The 23,764-nt window shown below is 50.1% G+C and overlaps 1 protein-coding gene across 3 annotated transcripts in view; it reads right to left on the reverse strand.

Annotated features, from left to right (window-relative positions):
- Positions 1–20,829: 20,829 nt before the first annotated feature.
- Positions 20,830–23,764, reverse strand: part of RBFOX2 (RNA binding fox-1 homolog 2) — a 169,333-nt gene continuing 166,398 nt past the window's right edge. For 2 of the 3 annotated variants that reach the window (XM_086468726.1, XM_086468735.1), the window contains exons 12-14: positions 23,093–23,181; positions 22,033–22,105; positions 20,840–20,884 (exon numbers count right to left, since the gene is read on the reverse strand). In XM_086468726.1, the coding sequence (XP_086324852.1) occupies positions 20,840–20,884; positions 22,033–22,105; positions 23,093–23,181 (207 nt within the window). Of the gene's footprint in view, positions 20,885–22,032; positions 22,106–23,092; positions 23,182–23,764 lie in introns of all 3 variants that reach the window. The other variant, XM_086468718.1, reaches the window with a different exon arrangement.

Here is a 23,764-nt window from a genome sequence, read left to right on the forward strand (position 1 = left end):
CAGTGATGGGGCTTGATTACTGCCTGCAAGATACCAGCCCCAAAAAAAAACCCGAGTACTGGAAGATCTCATCTATACTGAGAATCCTGGTCCTGCATTACTTTGATAGTGGTACAAGCACAACACAGCATCCCTGCCAAATGGTCATCCTCGCTAGCCCTCTCAGCTTCTGGGGGTCTAGGGTTGCATATACAGATGTCCCAGGCTGGGCACCTTCGGAAAGCTCACCTGTAAGCAGCTTACATACACAGGACTCATGGACGGGTAGAAGCTCATCGAACCTCTTCCCCCAACAGCACTAGAGGCGGATGCCCAGGAAAAGTGTGAGAAGCAGGAACAGAACAGCAACTTGAGGCTAAAGGACTTCTGAAGGTTATATTTGCATGCTTGTGTTTAACAGCCTTAGGCAGAATTCTGCATGAGTTTATAATTTTTTAATCCTCTTATACGTGCTCCCCAAAACGTATTTCAGATGTGGCTGCAGCCTTACTAGGTCAAACTGTTAAAAACAACCTGCTGACTTGGTAACTCTGCGACAGATAACCAATGCGCAAGGACAAAAATCTGCTAGTCACTTTCTAACAGTTCACAAACGGCTTCAAGGCATGCCCATTCGAAAAAAAAACCCAATAAAAATGAAGCTCCGTTACCCTCGAAGATCTCTGTACCACGCAGGGCTCCCACCTCTGGCGCCTTTTTAATTGAGTTCCCCAGACACCATGTTTTTATTTTTTGATCTTCTTCCTTCCGCTAAGCGCCCCAGTGCTGGTGGCTCAGCTGGTTGGATCCAGCTGGTCCGTGGCAGCATCTGCCTGGAAATTGCTTATCTTAGCCTGGGGTCCTTTTATTTCTTTCCCCGTCAGCTGCAGCAGAATCTCGCTGCACGTGGTGACTTTCTGCTCTAAATGAACCCATGCTCCTTCCCCCAGGTTTTGGCGTTAATTTTCTGTCTATCTTTGAGTTTACAGCAGGGCCCAAATTACACTGGATTTATTATCCTCCTGAGCAAAAGGCCAGTGTTTATCTGCTGCTCTTGCGGACCTGCAGCACAGAGCTGAGAGAGGTGTGTTGGACAGATCCGGCCTCATCTCTTTATTGGGGCAGAGAGGGTCCAAATTAAAAAAAAAAAAGCAAAAAACCAGCAGGCAAGGGACATCATTGGGACCATAGATCAAAAAGTCAGGAGAAGAAATGGGACTCCAGACAGACCTTTTGTGGGAAAAAAATGGGTATTACAAATGTCTCACCCACTGAGCATAACCTGGGATAAGAGGGAGTCTTGGGGTGTCAGAAGGAGAGCTCAGGTAGAAATTCAGGTGGGAACATTGGCGAGTTTTGGTTTGTTGGGGTTTTTTTTGAACAAAAAAAAAAAAAACCAACAAACTGACTTGAGCAATATGAGAGGAAAGCAGGAAAGGGCTGGTCTGACCTGTGCAGAGTGAGCATGGGAAGTCGTTTGTTCAATATCTGCTCCCTTTTCAGGACTATGTGTCCTGCTTTCTGGTGTTTCACTTTATGGACAGAGATGTGCCTCTCAGCTGCTGAGCAATGAGCCCAATGCCAGGGCACTCCAGGTGCCGGCTCTGCAGATCAGCCCACTCTCTTGACCTAATTCACGGGGATATTTAATACAGGAGTTATTAGGAACCAACACATCCAACCATCTCATCACAGCTTACGATAAAACCATCAGAGGTTCAAGGCTGCTAGCAGCACCGGCAGCTACCAGACGCTACAGAAATTATAGAGGAATGTCCACAAGAGGGAGAGTTGGTGCCAGTCTCGATGGTGATTTTGTGCAAAGGACACTTGGCTGCTTGACAATTGTAAGAGAGCCGTTCCCCTTCCTCTGCTTCCCCCAGCAGACCTTCTCCTGGAGATTCCCCTTTCCACATTATTTTCCCTCCTCCTTTTTTCTCCAGATGACCAGTATTTCATCTTCTTTGTGTGGGGTATGCCAAAAGGCCACACCGCGCAGGCACTAGACGTGGTGCCATCAGAAAGGCACTGTGATTAAGACAGTTTCTCTGCTCTCGCTGCCGCACTGCTCCCCTTTCCTCACACTTGCTTTGTGCTGTGCTGGAAGGGCACCCCCCAACCAGCCACAGCACAGGCATCCCCTCCGCTCACCCAACCCGTCACTCGGAGGTGGTACTCCTCATCAGCTCCCCTGGGGAGCCCCGTTAGCCTCCATGGGTACACACACAACATACTGGGTGTTCCTGCTGCGCTCTGTGCTCAGTCTCGACACCCCAGGCCTAATCCAGACTCCACTGGGACACGGGATTTTCCATCCATTTTCCAAAAAAAAGTTGATGGCTACCAACAAGAGCCTAGAGGTCTCTGAGCTTCTGCAGGGCAAAGCTTACCAGAAGACACTGGTAATGTGGAAATGACACAGGACAGGATGGACTGGGAGAGGGGAAGCCAAGAGACCCAGTGGCCAAAAGAAGTTCCTTCATTCCTGATATTTCTTCGTGGGTCAAGGCCTGTTTACGCAGCCACGTCCGAAGAGGGTGGAAGCGAGCCCCCAGATCATGAGATGACTAATGTGAAGTTTCTTGCACCACATATGATTTTCCAGGAAAAAAAAAAAAAAAAGAAAAAAAAAAAGAAGAAAACCAGCAGTAAGCTGATGTGGGAAATCAGGTGTTCTGGAAGCTACCTGTATGGTTTAGGGTTGGTGGAATTTTTATCAGGTTCATATGTGGTCCTTAAACAATTGAGAGAGCAGCATCAGATATATCCAAAGGAAAGCAGAGCAGCAAGTGTTGCCTTCCAGAGCTGTCCCTCCCCAGCTGGAGCAGTAATACCAGCAACTTTCCTTCCATCAATTTTTTTTTTTCCAAATGCTATCCTGGTCAAATATCTATGTTTGTGAACGTTTTGGGGTCTCGGTTCTTGCAGAATTAGTAGGACAGGTAATTTTCTCTCTCTCCTCATAGTTTCTCTAAATCTGTTTTTCTCCTATTTTCCTTGCCTTGCCCTTTTTTTCTTTTCTCTCCATCTCTCTGGTAATGTCTGGAGCTCTGAATAAATTAGAGAACAAGGTGGAGCACCAGCCCCTCAAACCAATGACCTTCCTCCAGCCCATCCCAGCCCAGAAAGATGTCCAGCCTCATCTTAGTTTCCACAAGTCAGTGTAGGGCACCGTAAACTGCTCTGACAGCAGCTGATCTCTTCGCTACCTCCTTCCAGCCATCCTCACATCCACATAGCGGGGGAGGCACGGACCAATGGTCAACCGTGTGTATTGGGGACAGCACCTGCCAGCTGCAGGTCCACGTGCCTCTCCCTTGCCACGATCCATACACCCTGCACTATGCAGCCTTTCCCAGGGTGAATCCTCCACCCTGAAAGGTGAGGGCTCTATGCCAGCCTTCAGCTTATCTCGCTCTTCCCTTTTGTTCCCTGCTCTCCCCCACTGGGGTTTTGGTGAGACCTTCCCCATTCTGCGCATCTGCAGATGGAGGTGCTCCTCGGTGCTGGCAGTGGGATTTTCCCTGTGGGATCATCCGACCAGCTCCACAAACAGCATCCCTAAGCCACCAGGTCCAAAAGCTTTCAAGATATATTTTAATGATTTTGGCTAGTGATTTAGCAGAAACTGTAATGAAGCTCATAGCATTCCTGGGGCAGTTTCCTAACCTGAAAGCTTAGAGAAATGTATCCAGAGGAGATCCATACAAATCGCATTACCAGGATGACCACAAAAACCGCAAGCATGGCTCTCATCGCCTTGGCCACCCTCCGGCCACCATTAGCCTCCAACTGCCAGCGCAAGCCTCGCTCCTGCCCAGCTGGCTGCGGCGTGGTGGCAGCAGCAGCCAGTGACGTTTCTGCAGGCATGTAAGGAGAAAATCAGCTCTCCAGGGAAAGGAACAAAGCAGGGGAGCTGCTGGCAGAGAGGCGATGCCAAATGGGGCTGCTGGCTCCCCCTGGGGAGAGGGATTTCCAACTTGAGGAACAAAGCTATAGATGATGCTTCCTCTGAAGCACGTTGTGCCTGCTGGTGTTAACATTTCAGGCATTGCATAGAAAACTGCCCTGGAAAGAAGCATTGGCATGCAAGCATACGAGCTCCTAAGTCTGACCACTGGCCAAAACAGCTCACCACAGTGGTGAGCGTGGTCCGTACCTCAGCTGGGGGCATCGGGAAAGGAGAGGTCTACTATGTCCAAAGCAAGATGATTTATCAGCGTGCCCACAGGACCTGCCTTGCAGGACATCCACACCGTTGTGAAAGACGCTGCATATTGGGGTGGGGATCTATAGAAAACACATCTATAGAAAAAACTGAGGGAGGAGAGAGAGATGCCAGCTTTATTGTAAGCCAAAGCCTTAATTGCTCTGCTCCAAATTACAGCTCTGGGACTGGGCAAGCTCATGCACCCAGCCAGCCTTTTAGCGCAGCTTATCACCACCCAGTGGGTGCAGAAATGCACAGCGTGAAGAACCAGCACCTAATCCCAGCTCCTGCAGTCGGTCAGATTGTCTCATTCAGGATTACCTGCTCGTACAGGGTAACCTGAGCACGTGCAGTAAGGCAACAGTGTAAGGAGCGGCTTAGCAAATATGCCTAACTACTGTAGGCAGTAGTTGTATTTTAAGTCGGCTTTGGGCATGCGGACAGTATATGACATCACCAAAAGCCATCAGAGGTGAGAAGGGGAAGAAGAAAAAGAAGGGCCACCCCTTAGCAGGGGTGAGACAGCGAGGTTATTTCCAAAACAGCCAGTGGATATATGTCTTTTTGTACAGGATAAGAAAAATAAAAGCTTCTACCGCCTATGTTGAATGGGATCATTTAATAATATACAATTACTTCATAGTGATTAAGACAGAAGTAATTAAAAGAAAGGTTGTGCTCTGAGGCAGAGTTCCCCTGGCACTGAATTCGGGTCCACAGCTCTCACTTGCAGACACTCCCAAAATCAAATCCCCAAACTTCAGACCATTTTCCCTAGCAGCTTAGCTACCGGTTGTATTTTTGAAGTAATATTTTAGGTTTAAATTTAAATCTCCTTTCTTACCTTTAATTTCTCTCTAGTTTATTTATCCACACAGCCATGAATTTCATAATTCCCTGCCCTTGTTAACATGCAAACACCCCCCCCGATGTGTCTGTGTTGTTACACTGTTCTTCACTGGGCAGCATCTGAAATCCAGAGGCAACTCCCCGTGCACATCACCGAGAGCCCAGGTTCACTGGGGCAGGTTCCCACGCTCCTGCCAGGCAGCACCAGGCAGCGGGGAGGCAGCCGTGCCGCTGGCTGGTGTCTTGCTCCCTGCCCTAATGCAGGACCTGAAGGTCAGAGTTCAGGAGTGTATTAAGGGTTAAAAGGAGACCTGCCTTGGGACTGCAACTGGGAACAAGGTCTCCTGTGAAACGTTTTCATCTGAAAGCAAAATCAAAACACGCAGGCCCCTGATGCAAGATGCTTTTGGCAGGAGGCTTTTGGCTTGCCAAGAACCTAAAAGAAATATTTTCAGCCTGAATGAGTTTAACATCAATTTTTCTTTCTTTTTTTTTCCCCCTTATGAACTCACAGGTGAACCAGAAGCCACAGTTTTGGCCATCTCAGGAGTGAAATTACAGCAGCAGCAAATGCTTTTAAAGTGCCTCAGTGAAGTACGGAGCTTGGGCCTTCCTTTCTGACTTGGCCCACGCGCACGCATGATCAGCCTCCCTCCGTGTCTGCAAGAGCATGACTTTCAGCATGTACTCTTGCATCAGGAAAACATTAAACCATATTTGCCCCAGATCTCCATCATTTTTCATGCCTGGACAGCACATGCCGGCCACGCCACCAGCCAGGGCACTGTGTCACAGAGATGCCTCCACCACTGCCACAGCACACAGGGGCTGCATCGCACCCACATCGAGGGGACCCAGAGAGCATCCTTGGGCCAGGGCATCGATGGCTCCGCAGGGGTGAGAGCCCAGCTGGGGAGGCAGCGCTGAGGAGCCCGGCCAGGTGGGAGGAGGTTGGGCTGAAGACCTTTCCCTCACCTGCACACACACAGCTGCAATATCCCCAGCGTGTCCTGGCTCAGAACCTAACAGAGCAGATTTTCACAGTGATGCACGCAGGGGAAAAAAGAAACGGAGAGATATTTTGCGAAGGCTAAACACCCACACCAGCTTTGCAGAAGTGTTTTGCTCTCTAGCCGCATATTCCCACCACACTTAGCCTGCCATTGACTTATCATTCATACTCTTTTTTTTAAAAAAAAAAAAAAAATTGAAACAATACAATCTAATTACAGAATAAATATTTAGCTTGAAATGAGCAGACAGACATTCAAAACCATTTTCTGACATGACAGATGATCTGAAAGGAGCTCTGCTGCAGGCATTGTATGCCGTTCAAACCTAATTTAAAAATACATGGCGTAGTAGCAAAAATAGACATGACCCTAAGCACAAACATCGCCACACAGACAAACATCTCCTGTAAAATGCCATCAGTGATTTGCGTGGCAGCTGAACCCAGCGGCAGCGGAATAGCATCGCCCACCTCCATGGGTGCTGCCGTGATAAACCCATGCGAACACCATTGCAGCAATACACGCACGTTCCCGTGGCAGGGCTTGCCCAGCTGCTCCAGTTTTGGGACCTCAAGCCGTGTCCCAGACTTTCCTGAAAACCTAAGGCAAATTCCTGTCCCCTTATGCACGTGACCTGACCTCCAACTCTTGGCATCCTGGGAGAGAGTCAAAAGTGCTTCTTGCTGCCTTTGCCACATCTAAATTATTGTGACATCCAAATGACAGGTGAGAGCCAGGTAGTGTGGGAAAAAATAACCTCTTCACCCTTACGTGCTGAGGAGCTCACGTCCAAGTTTTCACACTCCAGAGATGCTGAGGAGCAGAGAGATGTAAGAGCAGCAACGCCTTCCTAGCAGGTCCAGCTCCAAGCCCACACAGCATGCCTGGAGATCGACCCACTCCAAAAGCTTTGGTTCAAAGCGTGGTGCTCCTGAAACAGTCCCGAGCTTGCAGCAGAAGGGGATGGAGGCACGACCCCAACATTGGTGAGAGGGGTTGGGAAACAGGAGCTCTAGGGCCATACACCACCCACCCAGGGGAAAACCACCTCTGAGCAGCCAGAACCTGGGCTGGGTCCCTGTGGGAGTGAAGGGATATGTCCAGATGTGTGTATGACTCCACGTGGGAAACACAGCCATGGGCATGACCTGGTGGAGTCTAGAGATAAGAGGGGTGGGAGAGATCTTTTGAGACCCACCTTGCTACCCACATGCCACATGTGGGAAACCAGCAGGGCAAATACATGTTAGATATACGGAAGCAAAACCCTAAAGGAAGTAGCTCTGGGACAGGAAAACTTCAGTGAACAAATCTCACGACACCACTGAGCTGCTGTGGCCGCATCCCAGGGACAATTAACTAAGCAAGGCAGTGTCTCCAGGAGGTCATCCTGACATCTAACAACCCACGCTTTCTGATATCAGGCAAATGTAAAATTGCAGAAAATTTCAATTCAATGAAAACATGAACATCAATGACTCCTTGCAGAAATGTTCTCTAGAGCCAACTTCAAGCGTGCAGTACCAGCCCTGTTTTGCAAATGAAAGTGATGAGCAGGAGGCACCAAGTGGTTCTGTGGGCAGGAAAGGGGGTGATGCCCCCACCCAGGGGACACAGCCTCCTCCCCTCAGCTGTCACCAAGGCAAACGGAGTTGTCCCTGCTCTCCTGTGCCTCAGGTTTGGGATGAAACTTCACAGAGCCCCTTCCTCCTGATACCTCCTGGAGGCCCCAGTGCCAGGACACCTCCCCAAGGCTACCCTCCACGCTCGCCAGGCTGCATGGTCCCTTCATCCTTTGGTCACCACTTTGACCCAAAATTTCACATTAGGACCATGCTGGCAGTCCTTTGGTCCTCCAGATTTCCCACCCAGGGGCTTGTTCTGTTTGCATGAAGCAGCTGTAATCAGACCACCAGCAGGCCAGGGCTGAGGCTGAGTCCTGGGTTTGCTGCTCTTCACTGGTCGGTGACTCTTGCAAGGCCAGAGGAGAGAAGCCAGTCCTGTTCCCAGTGTGACCACAGAACCTCAGCGACACAGCACAGCTCTGGCTCTGGAAATGGCCTTCCTGCACACGGAGAGCCACAAGGTATCACAGACCCAGGCGCCGTACCATGGTTTTGGGAGGCGACGGCTGGTAACTCTAAGCTCTGGGGCCCCTCCAGGATGTCTGCAGAAACACTAGCAAAAAAAAAAAAAAAAAAAGAGGTGTTAAAAAAAAATAATTCTAAAATGAAAAGGAATAATAACTGTTCTGGGTAGAGCAATCCCAGAAGCACCAAGGTCCTGACTGTCCTGCTGGGTAAGACACAGCTCCGGGTGTTCAGGCCACTGCTGAGTCCTGCAGCCACATCCAGGCACTCCGCACACAGAGTAAGTGGAGAGGGGATGGTCTGTGTCCTGGGAGGCAGGCTAGACCCAGCTTTATTGGTCCTGGGTTCTCCTTTTAATTTTATCCACACGAGCAGGCTACTAAGATGCCACTCAAAATCTGCCTTTCTGCTTTTGCTGCCTTGGCTCATCCTGTCTGCTCAAGCCCTGTCATTCCCATGGGTCATTCCTTCGAGCCCATTAATGGCACGTAGTTTCTTTAACTTAGATGATGAAGCTGGCAGTCTTTAAAAGCACTCCTGTTTTCCCCAAAGCCTGGAGGGAAATTGAGGCCAGAAACCTTTCTGGGCATGAAACTTGGCTCTGGGCATGGTAGGTCTTTCTCCCCTGGGGATTGCCTGGCTGCCAGAGGGCAGAAGTGACGGTTTTGGAAAAGATAACTCCCGCTCTGTGGCACTCCCTGAGCAGCCACCTACCTAAGAGCCAAGCAGTTGGGGCAGCATAGCAGAGCTCAAAGCTCAGGACCTGATCATTTGCAAAGCAGAAGAAAGAAGATTGACCCATCGCCTCTTTTCTCCTCCTGGCAACTCTTATTGTGTTTTGGGCACAGGTGCTCAGACTTGTTGCTGGCAACTGATCTAGAAACATCTGCCCCAGCACACCTATGTAGCTGCAGTTGCAGGGAGGGAATGGGGTGGATGGACATGGTGAGCAAAATCTCCAGGGTTCGCTTCAGGGAGGTACCGTACCAGGACCTGGCTGTCTTTCAAGACATGCTTCCTGCACGCCTAGGCTTGCCGGGAGCTCAGCCTTGGCAGTGCCCCTGAGGATGCTCCTCTGTGCCTTCAGGGCCTCTCAGCTGTGAGGGTCCCCAGTAAGGGCACATGAAGCCACACAAAGGCACCAGAGAATAAAGCATCTCACCTCTTCCCAAGCAGACCCAAATATAAACCCACCGTGCATCTGCCCAGCTCCAAGTAGGGCCGGGTGCTGCTGCCTCACAGGGACAGCCTGGCTCTTGGCTCTGCACCGCAGCCGCACGGGACTTGCCCCTCGTGCCATTAGCTGCCGGTGGGGAAAGGGATTCTCAGCCAAGGTGTTTCTCACAGGACACCGTAATTTCTGTCAAGGTGTTTCATTTCTAGTGAAGAGGCTTGGCGAAAAGCAGCTGCCAGGGACTTGGAAGCAGGATGAGAGTGTGCCAAAGATGGGCAAGGCTCCAGAACACTCGTTTATTTTTCTACAAGTGGATTTATTGCCCACCTGGTAGGGGAGTGGGTTAGTTGCCTTTTCCCAGTATGAGAAACTGGGGGAAGCTTGCCCCACACCCCTAGCCACAACTCAAACACTCCAAATGCCGCTCAGCAGGAAGGCCTCTGGTACTTGTGCTGACGCTGACAGGCCCTGACTCCATATTGCAAGAGGTATTTAATGTCACTAACAAGCCTGTGGGAATGGCACGTTTCTCTCAACCCTGTGGTTAGTCCAGGTATTTGCTCCTTTCAAGTCAAAGCTATTTGAGAGCCCAGGGCTGAATAGATATTTTGCACAGCCACTCAAGTGACTTGAATTGCTGAGCCAGGCTCTCCTGGTCTCCCCGCCAGAGCTAACAACTCTCTCAGCCACAGCAGGACCTGGATCTTAACCAGGGGTGAGTCAGCTTCACCACTAACTGTCATCTCCATTGCTTCAGGGCTGAGTCTCACCCAGTTTGACCCTGAGGAGTGCGTTAGACTCATCTCTCCGGACCTTTGGCTGCACCGGCTCTCGGCTCACTGCCAGTAACACCACGGCGTTAATGGCGAGTGAGGGTGGGTCAGGTCTGCTCCTGGACCATGAACCCCATCGCCAGTCCGCAGGGGAGAAATAAGAGCGTTACCCCCAGGTCACAGCCCTGCAGCCAGCTCAGCCCTCACCTCCCGAGGCAAATGTGCAAGCGCAGCAGCCACCAGCATTTCCCCAACCCTGAACTTTTCATTTCCACCCCAAACTTTTCCATTCAGCCCCCCACGATGCGGGTGTGAAGCTGCCCACCACCTGTGCAAAGCTTTTCATGGGATGGTGCCAGTTTTCCCTTTTCCTTTCCCACCCCCCCAAGCCCCACAGCCAGGCGGGATGGCGGAGCAGGCAGCTCACCCCAGTGCCTGCCCACGTTCGCGCCAGGGTGAGCAGAAAGCGCTCCCCAGCCTCCCCCTGCTCAGGGCACCGGCGTCTGCGGCCACCCTTTGCTGGGGGGGGGGACCTGCCTCCGTGCTCAGCGAAAGCGCAGCGACGGCGTGTCGCCCACGCGAGCTGCGCTCGGCCAAAAGCAGGAGCTATTTCTGGAGGGCAGCTTCTCTCGGAGCAGAGGCGACAGAACCGGGGTGCACTGACCGAAAAAGAAAAGCCCTGGTATTTCGAATGCAAAGCGAGGTTTCCCAGCCTCCCGCCGGGAAGGACGGGTGACAGCCTTGCAAAAATAAGAGAGGACTGCAGCGCTCTGTGGCAGGAGGGCTCCAGCTGAGTGCAAAGACTATTTCAATAAAACTGTAAACACGCCAGACCTGCTGTTGTTGCAGAGCTCTGTGAAATTGGTGATTTCTGAGTGGAGTTCAGCTGGAGAGCGCTGGTGCTATAAAAAACAAAGTGGCTTTGGGCTTTGACGTTTCCTCCTGACACACAAAAAGGTGATTTGTGATTCAAAAGCTGAGGAATTTATCATCAAAAAGAGCTGGGACAGAGCGCAGTGTTTACACATGGAAGAACAAGACAGACACGGAGAGCAGATATATTTATACCCATCCATTATTAAAAGAAGCCAAGTCAACCATACCTTTGTGCTAAAGTTAGAGCACGGCACTCAGCATGTCCTTAAAAAGGCAAGAAAGTTTCCGCAAACTGGGACAGCTGCTCCCGGTGCCGGCTCTGTGCATCCCCTCCCTGGCGTGCGCAGGGGCTCTGGAGGAAAGGAGCCAAACGCGGCGGGGCTTCTCTAAGCGAGAAGGCTGACTCCTAGAGTCTGGTCGTGGGCTGGTGGCCACGGCTCTGCAGGAGCCAAACGGTCCCTGCCCCACCTTCAGAGATCTGGGGAAGATGACTGCTTCTTCCCAGAAACAAAAATCCTCCAGTTTTGATTCCAGTACTCTCTTTGCTTCCCCAGTCACAGGGCTCCCACAAGCCAGGAGCCTTCAACTCTGCTGCAGGAGAAGACATGAGGGCACGCTGGTTGCAGCAAGCTCGGGCTGGCCCTGTGGATGAGGACTTGGTTTGTGGGCTGTCTCCATCAGCCAGCAGAGGGAAGAGGAGCAGCACCCGAGGGTTACAGGTCTGGCCTGTTGCTGAAGGCTCGGTGCGAGCCCGGGGTGAACAGAGCGCACCCCGGACAGAAGATGGCTCGTCCCCAGTGAGGCCAGCAATAGGGCTGGCCAACATGAGTCACTGGAAGCTCCTGGATTAGGATTTGACATTTAGAAGTGCTTTAGAAATAACTAATTGCAGCAAGTCCCTTAAGCCACAGGTGAGGCTGGAGTTGTCCGGCTTCACCTCAACAGGCACCGGGCGTGTTACAACACTGATAGGAAAGACCTAGAAAAGTCAGACCTTTGCTCCTTGCAAGGTGCTTCTAGAAAGCAAATAATTGTCCGTCTTCTTGACAAATAAACAGACGAGATCTTGCAGTTGTTTCCCTGTTTCCCCTCTCTCCGCCCCCTCCTCCCCCCGCTCCAGCCCTTGAACCACACTGGAAGCTCTTCGCTGAACCGCTCCCAGCTCATCTGGAGCCGCAGGAGCCGGCGCTGGACGTGCTATGCCAGAAATGATGACGCTTCAGGCAAACTACGGGCAACCACAAAAAATGCCCCTTGTCTGAATTAAAGTTCAGTGCATTGCAGCTTTTCTTCTCCACACCCCAGTGAAATAACCGCAAGTGACAACCAGCCCCGGCCTGTGCAGGGAAGGCAACAGTGCTGGAGGCAAGCACAGGCGGCCACGGGTCACCTCCCAGGACATGATGAAGTTGTTGGCACTCCAGAATGCATTTCGTCTCCAAGCTCCTGCTGAAGATGCTACAGTTACGTAAACCTGACTGACCTTTGAGCAAGACGTCGGACTAGATGACCCACAGGTCTCTTCCAACCCAAATTATTCTACAATTGTTTTTCTGTAATTTTAAAGAATTACAATCGTAATTATATATTATATAAATTATATATATAAAATACAAATTACATTGTAATTTGCTGTAAAAAGACAGAAAGGAAGCATGCAAATAACCGTCCCTGGCACAGCAGGTGCTAAGCTCTCCTAGCAGGGGGATGCTCAGGTTGCCATCCCTGAGCCAGTATAGCCAGTAGCAGGCCAGCAGCAAAAGCAGGGATCAGGGCTTCTTCCTGGGCTTTCGGGCTCAAATCTCCTGATGCAGCTTGTCAGTGCCAGGCTAAGGCACAGCCTTAGCAGTCACACTAACCCCACCCTTGGGTTCTGCTGCAAATTCAGTTTAAATTCAGAAATAATGTCTGTAAGATCCAAACACTTTCCAGCAAACGTTATTTGATTGACTAAATCCCCACCGCGCAGCACAGGGATTCTCGCTCAGCGACCACTTGGGCTGGCACCAAGCCCCATGGCCCAGAGCCCCCGTCCAGGTTGTTACCAAACCCTCTTCCGAGCAGCTTCCTGACGCGGCAGCGGTACCCTCGCTCTCAGTGGATGTAACCTGCACATGCTGAAACGGGCACTGTGGCTTGTGATCAGCTGTGACGCGTGCGATTTGTCTGTTGTTATAATTATTCACAGCTTATAGAAAGGGAATTTATTAAATCGGCAGTGTTCATTTCCTGAGCCAACTTGCAGTCCGCTCAAAGAACCCGTATGCGCTTCCTTTGACGAGCTCTACTCCTGATAAACCCACGTAGAGCCACGCAGTGATATTACACCCCTTTTAATGACTTACTAGCGAATTCCAGGAGTTTATGGTTTCGCATTGAAACGAAGGCAGGCTGGCAGACCTAGAGCACTTCCGCTTCGCCCCCGAAGCGTGCCTCTGCATTACCTTTCTCCCAGCGCAGCGGAGCTTCGTTTCAAGACCTCTCCCAGTCTCACCGATGCAGAGTCTCTTAACCAGCTCTTCTGCAACAATTATTTGGCCTTGATTTCCAGGCATCTAATTTTAGCAGTTACTGTTGAACATCCTCTTGAGTTATTGTTAGAACGAAACGAGGATCATCTGACAGGAACGCACTGCAGCTCCTTGGTAAATACAGGGAAGGAATGCTTAAGGAGCTGGCGCACCTTCCTGCATCCTTACCGACAATCCTACCACCCGAGGACACACCTTACCCCACCTGTTTTGTTCCCAGTACCTTCCATTTCCAAAAGCAATAAAATCCTGCACCAGCCTCAGCTGTAGCAGGCATATTTCGCTGTATCATTTCACTCAGTTTCCATAATTACTTGCAAATTGGCCACAGGGATTTATTATTTGTTATTTTTAGGATCATTTCAGCGGAAAAGGCATCTGATTATACGGATATGTATTTGCATGACATATTTCACTTGAGGATCTCTAAGCACTTTGCAGAATATGAATTATTTTCTGCTTGCGTGCAGCGATACTCCTTTCATAGGCAGGACAACAGGAGCAGTGATTAAAAGACACATCCAAACTCCCAGAGGAAATTTACACCGAGCCGAGCTCAGGAACACCGGCTTCCAGTTGTGTGCGTTAACTATTAAACCTGTGCTAACACAGGCAGCGGGAGGTTGGCTACACGGGCACTAAAGAAAATGCTGATACCGTAATTCGAAACAGTTGTCTCTCCTTCCACACTAACAGGTTCAAACACAGACTAGGCGTGGAGAGGAAAAAAAAAAACAAAACCAAAGGCTCCTTATCAAACACCAAACAATTGGCCCTTTTCTGCTAATAAGCAGCAAGGGGAAAGAACGGCAGGGAAAGGCGTGGGGTGGTGGAGAGCTCGGAGTAGGAACAGACAGGGCTGGGATTCTGCCAGGGTGACTTGCCAAGGCTTCGCCCTTTCTCCCTGTTAAGAAGATCCTGTCTCCCGGCTCATTCTTCAAACCAGCTTCCCCTCTTTGCATTTTACCTGCCAGGGAGATGCACCAGCGAAATTCATCCAGATGCACTGAAAAACAGACAACACACGGGAGCCAGCAGACTGGTGTTTCTCTCTTTTATTTAAAAACAGTGCTTCATTACCATTTGCAAAGGGTTAGGAAGGGTTTCCCCCCTTGCTTAGAGTTTATAAAAGCCAGCAACATGATCAATAATTTATACACATGGATAGTAATACAAAAAAAAGGAATAAAAGCTAAAGATCTAACTACTCCGACCTTCACAATTCCAGCTACTTGATAATAATAGGAATAACCCAATGAATACTGTATGGTCTGAAAGCTACTATACAATATGATACTTAACGAGGGAGGGCGGGAAGTTAGAGGCTGTCACAAAGCCCTGGGATGCAGATACTGCTTCTCCAGAGTCAGCAGGGAAATGGGACCCTGGGCAAGCGGCTCGGGCGTCCTAGGAAATGATCCAGGGGAAGGGAACGCATCCCACTCGGGACACGTCCTGCTCCCCGGCGGTACCTGGCAATGGGAGGTGCTGGGGAGACCGTGTGAAGGGGCAAGTCCGTCGCTGCCATTGGAGGTGCTGCGGCATCTCAGCCTTGCACTGAAAATCTCCAAGTCTCAAGTAGATCAGCCTGTGAGGTCAGTAAAATACTCCACCAGCTCCGTATCGCTCTACAGCCCTGGTTCTCATTTGCTATCAGCCCCAGGTTTTAGCTCCAGCTATTTACAAGCAGGAATTATCATATCAAAAAAAACCTCAAAACAAAACAAAACAAAAAAAAAAACAAACCCAAAACCAAATCATATCCCCTGGGGTAAAAGAGGATTATTTCGTCACTTGATAACGCAGCCAAATCAAGCTGCCAAAACTACAACACGCGCGCACACAAAATACTGTGAACAGGAAAAAATAGAAAAACATGACCAAAACTGAGGCTACTAATGTGGGAGGCCCAATTTCTGTAAGGAATTCACTCCTCAGAGAAGAAACAAGCCCGTCCACCAGCAGAGAACTGGGAATCTGACAAGAGATTTATTGACCCACTTCAGAAAAACAACAACAACAACAAAAGAATAAAAAAGAAAAACCATTCCTAAGGTTAACCGGCATTTTGCTGACTGCCAGCCAAACGAGTATTCGGGTGGACGGCTTTAGACACCAGCAATCTCCTGGTGAAATCGGACAAGATTTTTGGCTGACGCGTTCTTGCTCTACCACCGGCCGAGAGGCAGCGCGGGAAGCTTGTCTCCTGCACGAAGCCTGGACCGGCTGCGGCCCGCTACCCCGAGAGGACAACCGCCGGCACCGAGTTGCCTTCCAAGGTTAGCAGTGGCAACGGAGACGGGACTTGGGACATCCCAAGCCCCGTTTCAGCTGCCATCGATGCACGCGCTGCAGAGGGACGGGGGCAACGCTGCCAACTCCTGGCTAGAGCAAAGCGTACCAGGGAGAAACCCCAGAGCCTACTTGGAAAGGGCCCCATTTCACGCTCTGGCTATCAGACTCCTACTTGCCTTGTTGACTGGAGTTTTCATTGTAGAGGAGAAGTTTACCGGGGTTGGAGGGCAGAGAGGGCAGTCAGTAAGGTGGGGGTGGAGGGAAGGGGCTTTTCAGACATTAACATCACCAAAAATAGTGTTTTATGCAACAAAGAATCAAGTCTCACTGGTGTATACTACAAAATGTTCGACATTTTCCAAGAGCATGACAAAATAAAAACACAAAGAAGTTTACATTGGATGTTCATCTTGTTCACTAGGTTGGGGTTTGCACACACACCCCCCCCCCCCTCCTATTTTAAAACAGTGCAAACAGGTAACACACTTTAAAAAAATCACCCCTCTGCACCAAGGACAGCATTCCCCGGCCCTGCCGGGCTGGAGGGTCACAGGCAGCAGGCCGCCTGCCACGCTGCCCGCGTGCTTTCCCTTTGGAGCTAGACTCAGCAAAAGCGCTCCCCGAAGCTGTTGTCTGGGTTTCCCTTTATTGAATTCCTAAGTGCTCCCCAAACCTGTTCTCCGTTTGCCTCCTTCTTCAGGGCTGGGATGGGAAGATGCAGACAGGGACAGGTTGGGGAAAAAAACGGGGGTAGGAACCGGGAGGCTCTGCTTTGCATTCCCTGCTGCCGAAGCTCTGGGTGCTGGAACTGAAAGCCCAGCAGCCAGCATCTCTTTTCGGGCAAGGAAACAGTTTCATTAACGGTTTCACAACTAGCACTCGAGCACAGCCATTCAGATAACCCTCCTCAGCTCTTGCTGTGCACTTCACATCCGCAGATCTCAAAGCAGGTGAGAACAGGGGATAAACTTTCATTTCACTTTAGGGATGGGGAGGCAAAAGTCTAGAGTAGCGACACGACCGCGCCACGATGACCCCTGAGGATCACTCACAGGGCCCTGCCCAAAACACAGGTCTCGGACTCCTGACCTAGCGTTCTTTCTCGCTGGGCAAGTCTGCTCCCTCTCTGGCACTGAAACAGCCAAGCCACAGCTGTTTGAAAACATGGCTTTGTCTACCTGAACTCATGACACAGGATCCACGTCACCGCTTAACCCGGGCAAAGCCAGCTACAGCAGGCTCGTACCGAGCTCCCCGTTGTCTCCAGGTCCCATCACAGCTTTTCTTAGAAAAGCTAACCCGCCTACAACAGTGCAGCCTCCCTAGCACGGGGACAGTGACAACAGTTTGTTAACGTGCTGGGCATCAATATCACTTATTCCCAGTAGAGAATATGCTATACCAGTAGAACTCATCTCTGTACCAGCACAACTGCACCCACAAGGAAAGATAGACCAGCACATTAAATAAATCAACTCTTCAATTCAAAATTTTATCAGTATAACATCATGTGCTGGCCAGACCTATTGCAAGACAGTACAAACAGCAACACTTAAAGAAACATCTTTTCCTCTACATCAAGAGGAATCCTGGATGCCACCAGACCAGAAGGTGACAAACAGCAAGTTATTTGCCAGGCTGCCTGTGAGGTTTCCCTCGGAAAGCCGAGCCCAGCTTTGTGAGGGACCTGGGACCACAGACTCATCTCAGGGACAAGCACTCGCTGCCATCGGTCGGATAAGCCAGGGCCCAGTTTAATTCATGAAGCATAATTCACTTTGCATAGGGAGATATAGGCTTTGTCCTCACTTCTGAAGAAGATGGGTATAGCCACGGCTTGGCTACTCTGAATTCGTCTCAAGCCAGTTCATAACACATCTGAGTGAAACCAGAGCTGTTTGCCAAGAGGGAAGAAAGGCTGAAGAGCCCTCCCACCACGGCACAACGCTCTTGAGAAACCTCACTGCAAAATTCCAGCTGGCAGACAAGTTTTTGGGAGGTCTGGTGCTCCAGAGACCTAGAACCAGGGAGCTACCTCCGGCCCCCAGCCGTGCAAGCAGTGAGCTGCCTCGGTGGGGACCTTGCAGCATTAACTACAGAGCCGAGGAGACACTGGCTGGTTAACGCACCGGAGGAGCCTGGCAGGGAGCGACTGGAGCTGGCTGAGCTTGGATACAGGAGGAATTGGGCTGGATGGTCTAGAGCAGGTACTACTCGGAGATCATACAGCAGGCGACCACGGCCCCACAAAGGCTGGGTGCTTCTGCACTAAACCCCTCACACTCCTAATACAACTCGGGTGGGCTGAAGCTGCCATGCATAGACTCTGCTCGGAGGCAGAAACGGGGCTGGCCTCCCTACTCCCAGAGAGGCCAAATGGCAGGGGTGGGGCGGGGGGGGAATTGCAGGTGGCACTGCCAGGGCAGGGGAGGGCACTCGGGGAGGGAGAACCCAGCTTTTCAGGAGCTGCAGTCAGAACCAGCTGAACTGAAACGTAGGAAAGGGGCAGAGGGGCCAGCAGCTGCCCCTGCCGGGCTCGGCAAGCTGCGGATCTGCTGCGGGAGGAACTGCCTGCGGGCAGGGGAAGGGACAGCCTCGCTCAGCCCCTTCGCCCACAGCGGGGTAGAACAAGTCCAGCAGAGGCTGTTGCTGCATCTCAGCTCCAGAAGTCCCCTCGCTGCCCTGCGGTGGAAATGGCTCCCCTTGAATATGACTATTTCTACCACAACTCCTCCCTCCTCTCCCCCAACTCAGGCAGTGAAAGCCCCCAAACACCCCGAGTCCCCCTCATTTCCTAGATTTTGTGAAAGCCCCAACACCCTGTTCCCCCCTCCCCATTTTCAAGCTAACTAAAATATTTATATACAAACAACAAAAAAATTGTCATAACAGCAACAAACCAAACTTTGGCTTGGAAAAAAAAAATTAAAAACCAACAATAAAACCAGGAAAAAAAAAAAAAAAGGTGGCCAACAGGCTGGCAGTTTGGTGTCCCCTTTATCTAGCTATTTCTCCAGAGAATCAATAGCTTCAGGGTCTCCAGCTTAGCTAATGGCTTCCCCATTCTTCCCATCTGAGGTGCCTCCTCTCTGCTGCACACAAGAGAGGTTCCGTGTATTGCTGGGGAAGAGCAAAAAAAACGTGTGGTTGTGCGTGGCTGGGCCAGGACACCTCCCCGGGAGCTCTGCTTGTTGACATCGCTTAGTGTTAAACGCAGGAGGTTTCCTATTCTGGTATCAGCGGTGGATGGAGAAGCAGGTGTACGACAGGAGTTGGAGAGGCTCCACCAACAATCCCACACTCCAAGCAGCCCTTCTGGGGCAGTGAGCTCACCCCAGTACCAAATGAGGGAGTCAAGGCAGCCTTATAAAACCACAATTCTGCATTTCTCTACCATGTGGTTAGAGACCCTGCCTCTGACCACTGGGGTTACTGGGAGCACTCTAGGAGCCAGCAGCTGAGCTGGGAGGTCTGGAGAGCAGCAAGTCCCCATCACAGCACAGCTCATGCAGTCATCCAAAAATGCTGACTTTGAAACACAGCGAAATCACTGTACACGAGAGCAGAAGGGAGATGGTTCGGGGAGTCGTGGAGCCCTCCCCTAAATAGTCTCTCTGCTTCCAAATCTTCTCATATGTAGTGTCTATATGGACTCAGCAGACTAGGTGCACAACGTTCTATGAGAGGCTGGGCAAGACAGGCCCAGGGGCTCCAATGCAACTACGTAAGGGCCTGAAATAGCTTGTGGTGGGAAGTTCCTATGAATTCAGAGCTTGCACAAACTGTTTCTGCCTCCTCTTAAACTCCTGACAGAAACAAAAACTACTTCAGGATCACGTTTAGATATAAAAGACCCTCTTCCCCCACACAAACCCACACGCTTGCCCCTTGCCTCCAGCAGCTTATACATGACTTGTTTTTCCTCACTCATGTTATCTGAAACAGATTACTTGCAGAAGCGCCTAAGCAGCTCACGATGAACAGGAGGAGAGATCTTCCATGCTGGACCTCAGAGTGTCAGAGCAGGGCACTGGTGCATGGTTCTTCCGCTAGCTTTCTTCCTGTGCAAGGCTGCCTGTGCTTCACCTCCACAAGTTTAACCGCTTGCTGTCCACCACAGAGGTAACTCTGTGTGATGCTGCATTGCATCTGCAACTCCTCAAGGAAAGAGGGGGAGGAGAGGGACAGCAAGGGAGAAAGACCTTGGAAAGGAGGAAGGAAAACTAAGATAATTACAGCCACCAGCCATGGACAACAATCAGCTAGGATAAATTGTGTGTGTGGGGGGAGAAAAATCACCCTCATCAAAAACTCCTTTCAAAGTCTTGTCCCCTTTACAGAGTGGTAACAGCCAAAGTCTTTGGGCAGGTTGAGGAAATCTTCTCTTGCCAAGTCTAAAATCCTGACATTGCTGAAACTGTCCCAAACCTGTGCGCGTCACATGGTGATAAAAATGAGCAAAGTCTCTGCAATTCCCCCGTTTCCAAATGCAAATGACTAATTCCCACCAGCATTTAGGTCCTGGCCACAGCCAAAGAGTGCTTCCTTCTGCAGACCAGAAACACGGCAGGTGGAGACTTCTCCCTCACGTCCTCCTGTCTCACAGGCACCAAGCACCAGACCCAGGGAAGTAACTCTGTCTGCGTGTTCCTGATTAATTGCATGGTATCAGTTTCTAATAGCTTTCCTTATCACTAATCGCCTTTTCCGTGATTGGTAGGATAAGCTATGCACCAACATACAGACACGGAAATGCATTATTTTTACCACAGTTAAAAAAAAACCCAAAACAAAACAAAACAAAAAAAAATGCACAATCTTTGGAACAAAAGAATTAAAGGCAGAAATTTAAAGGAAAAAAAAAATACATATTCAAAGAACATAGTGAGGTATAAAAAAGTATTTTCTCTTTTTTTTTTTGTTTTTTGTTTTTTTTTTTTTTGTTTTTCCTCCTTGTCTTGCTATAGAGTTCCTCTACTAGTAAATATTGCAATAGCCAGGCCTCATGAACTGGGGGGGCTGTCCCACTTGCAGGGGGCTCACGTCACTTCAGTAGGGGGCAAATCGGCTGTAGCCACCTCGGTATAAACTCGCCTGTAGAAATTAAATGAGAGAAGAAGAGGTTGTTAGGAGGAGAACTGTGAAGAAATACTCGGGACAGCACCCGAATGCTCTCAGAAAGACTAACGGGCACGTCCTGGCACTGACCCACCACCATCAGCACCTCTAAGCAGCAAGACCACAGACACGGCTCAGGAGGACATGTTCATGGCCAGCCAGCTGGAGGTGAAGTTTGGCAAGTCTCGGTTGAAGGGAGTTCAGTACCAGAGAGGGGGACTCACGAGTCCTGATCTCCCAGCCAGTTGTCCAGGCTGTCTTTATAGCTAGCAAAGACCAGGACTTCTAGGATGCTCTTCACCTCGCATTAAGGTAAAGGTCTAAAATAGACATGATGACCTGGTATCCCAGAAGTACCTGCTTTTCCTTCATCAACCCTAAGAGGAATCCACGTGATGAGCTGAGGCTCAAACAGCGGTGCTACACCGCAGATTATCTACGTTTAGTTGTCTTTTTCTTTGAACTCATTTGTATTCCAGCCTTTGCAACAATACAGATACTGTGCTGGCTAGCAGATGGGCAAGCATGTGTTTTCAGCAAGCTGCTCCACTCCCCTCCGATGCCAGCTTAGCTCACTCCTGCCCTTGTGTAACTAACTACTGCTGGCAGGCAGGACACCGCATCCTTACGCTAGTGGAAGAAGGAACCAAGTGGAGCAGCTTTGCTGCAAGATGTCATGAGAACAACTTACTACTCCCTTGCTTCCTAGAACTGATTTCTCAACATGCAACACGAGCCTCTAGAGTTAATCAAAACAGCAAGAAAGGGCGTCCTGCATCTCTAACTACTGCTGACTTTTGCTCTATGTACCACCTTGATACAGTTCTACTGATTCACCACCAGTGTTCTGGCTCCTGGGATTTCTGGTCATAGTTCTGCCATCTCCTTTGCACTAGGTTATGTTAAAGACCAAGTAATAACCGGTTGTCTACAACCTGGCTCCTTTCCTAGTGCACAGACACAAACACGAATGCAGAACAACTGGGAACCCAGCACTGAAGCTAAAGACCTCCTGCCTCAACACAACAGTTCTTCTGGGTGAAGTTTCATTACCTGATACCCAGTGAACAGCTGTTCCCCATGCTGGAAATGAAAAACAGCTCAAGAAAGAAAATCCCACTTACCACAGCGCCAACTCCGTAGCTAGCGGCAGGGGCAAGGGCATGGTAAGGATCTGCTGTGTACACCCTGCCATAACTGAAGAGAGGGAGAAAAGATTAAAAACCAAAAACAAACAAAAAACCCAACAAACAAAACAAAGAGAAAAAAAAAATAGTCACTTCAGAGGGGCAGAGAAACAGCTGTCTGACCACGGGGAACGGAAGAAGCAGCATGCCCTTCTACACACATGTATGCACACATGCACACACACGCACGCAGGCAGCCCCTCGTCGAAGAGATCCTACGGGCATGCTGCCATGCATCCTGTGAGATGGGCGAGAGAATGGCCTGCAAGGAGGAATGTGGCAGAGGCCCTGAGCTCGACCTGTAGGAAAGAGGCCAGCACCTCTGAAATGACAGCTAGCGCATCCCTCGCCTCGCGTGATGCAATTTGAGAGGAGAGCGACTGCTGGCGCTAGCGCCGCCGGCACAGTAACAGCTGCTAAATGGAAAGCAGTGAGGGATTCCCCAGAATGAGAAGGGAGTATAAACTTTAACGGTCTCGCATGCGCTAGGATTAAAACACGGCCTCATTGCACAGGAGATGAAAATTCTTAAGGCAAGCACTCTGATGAGGATAATCCTTTGTATCTACACAGAGCTGCATGTTAAAGCATCCTAGAGAACTGTCTGAGCTGAGTAATTTTTACTTTATGGATGGGGAGTGAAATGCACTCATTGATTAAACAACCCGCCCAGAGTCACAGCGCAAGGAGCTGGCAAGGCAAGCCAGGTCTTTTGGCTCTGAGGCCGTAACCACGCTGCCTCCTTGGTGCAGAGAATCACAAAGATAGGGAAAAGGCCAGGATTTGTGCCAGCTCGCATACACCGAAGGGCAATATTGCCCGGGAGCAGAGACACAAACCGTGCATTCGGGTCTCTCATGTCAGGTTGTCCATGCATGTGTCTGCGCGTGCGAGTGCAAGTGAGACAAAGGAGGGAAGAAGTAGAAGTGCTGTAATGGATCCCTTGAATCCCTGAGCACAGCAAGCCAGCCCCCACGGACACCTCCCCCTTACATACCCATCGCTGTAAGCTGCTGCAGCGGCTGCAGCGGCTGTGGCTGCTGTTGCAGTAGCAGGCTGTGCATATCTGTAGGCTGCGTATCCACCCTGCAGGAGAGAAGAGAACTGACTTTACAGATACCTGTCCACCCACGCACAGCATAAAAAATAAAACTAAAACAACAAAAAAAAAAGGTCACATACATCACAAGGAGAGGAAGTGTTTCAAACTGCATCAGCTCCCATGTCATGTCTATATCGCAAGCATCTCCCATTAACTCATGTATATTCGTTTCCTTAGAAGGACCAGGGAGACTCTTCCATTACCCCGTTTAGCAGAAGGAATAAACTAAAGCAAGCCTGAGCACGGTTATATCCCTGCAGGAAATTAACTCTGGCATGGAGAAACTGAAAACGAGAAGAGAGCTGAAATCTTGCGTGAAACATAATTTTTATGTTCCCTTCCTCTTACACTAGGGAAATCAGAGGGGTCCATTCAGAGAAATTTCTGTTTCCAGCCCCACCCCTCTTTTTTAAGCCAGAGAAACCCAAAAGGCTAGAATTTCATTTGGTCCAGATGTGTGAAAGTATCAATAGCCAGAGAAGTCCAAAAGCAATCAGGAAAAGACGCGTCAGAGAGACAGTCCCCAGTAGTCTCAGGGCTGGCAACCAGCAAACCGACATTGACACC

This window comes from Leptosomus discolor, chromosome 1 (genome assembly GCF_034619465.1).
Source record: "Leptosomus discolor isolate bLepDis1 chromosome 1, bLepDis1.hap2, whole genome shotgun sequence".
NCBI classification, from domain to species: Eukaryota; Metazoa; Chordata; class Aves; order Leptosomiformes; family Leptosomidae; genus Leptosomus; species Leptosomus discolor.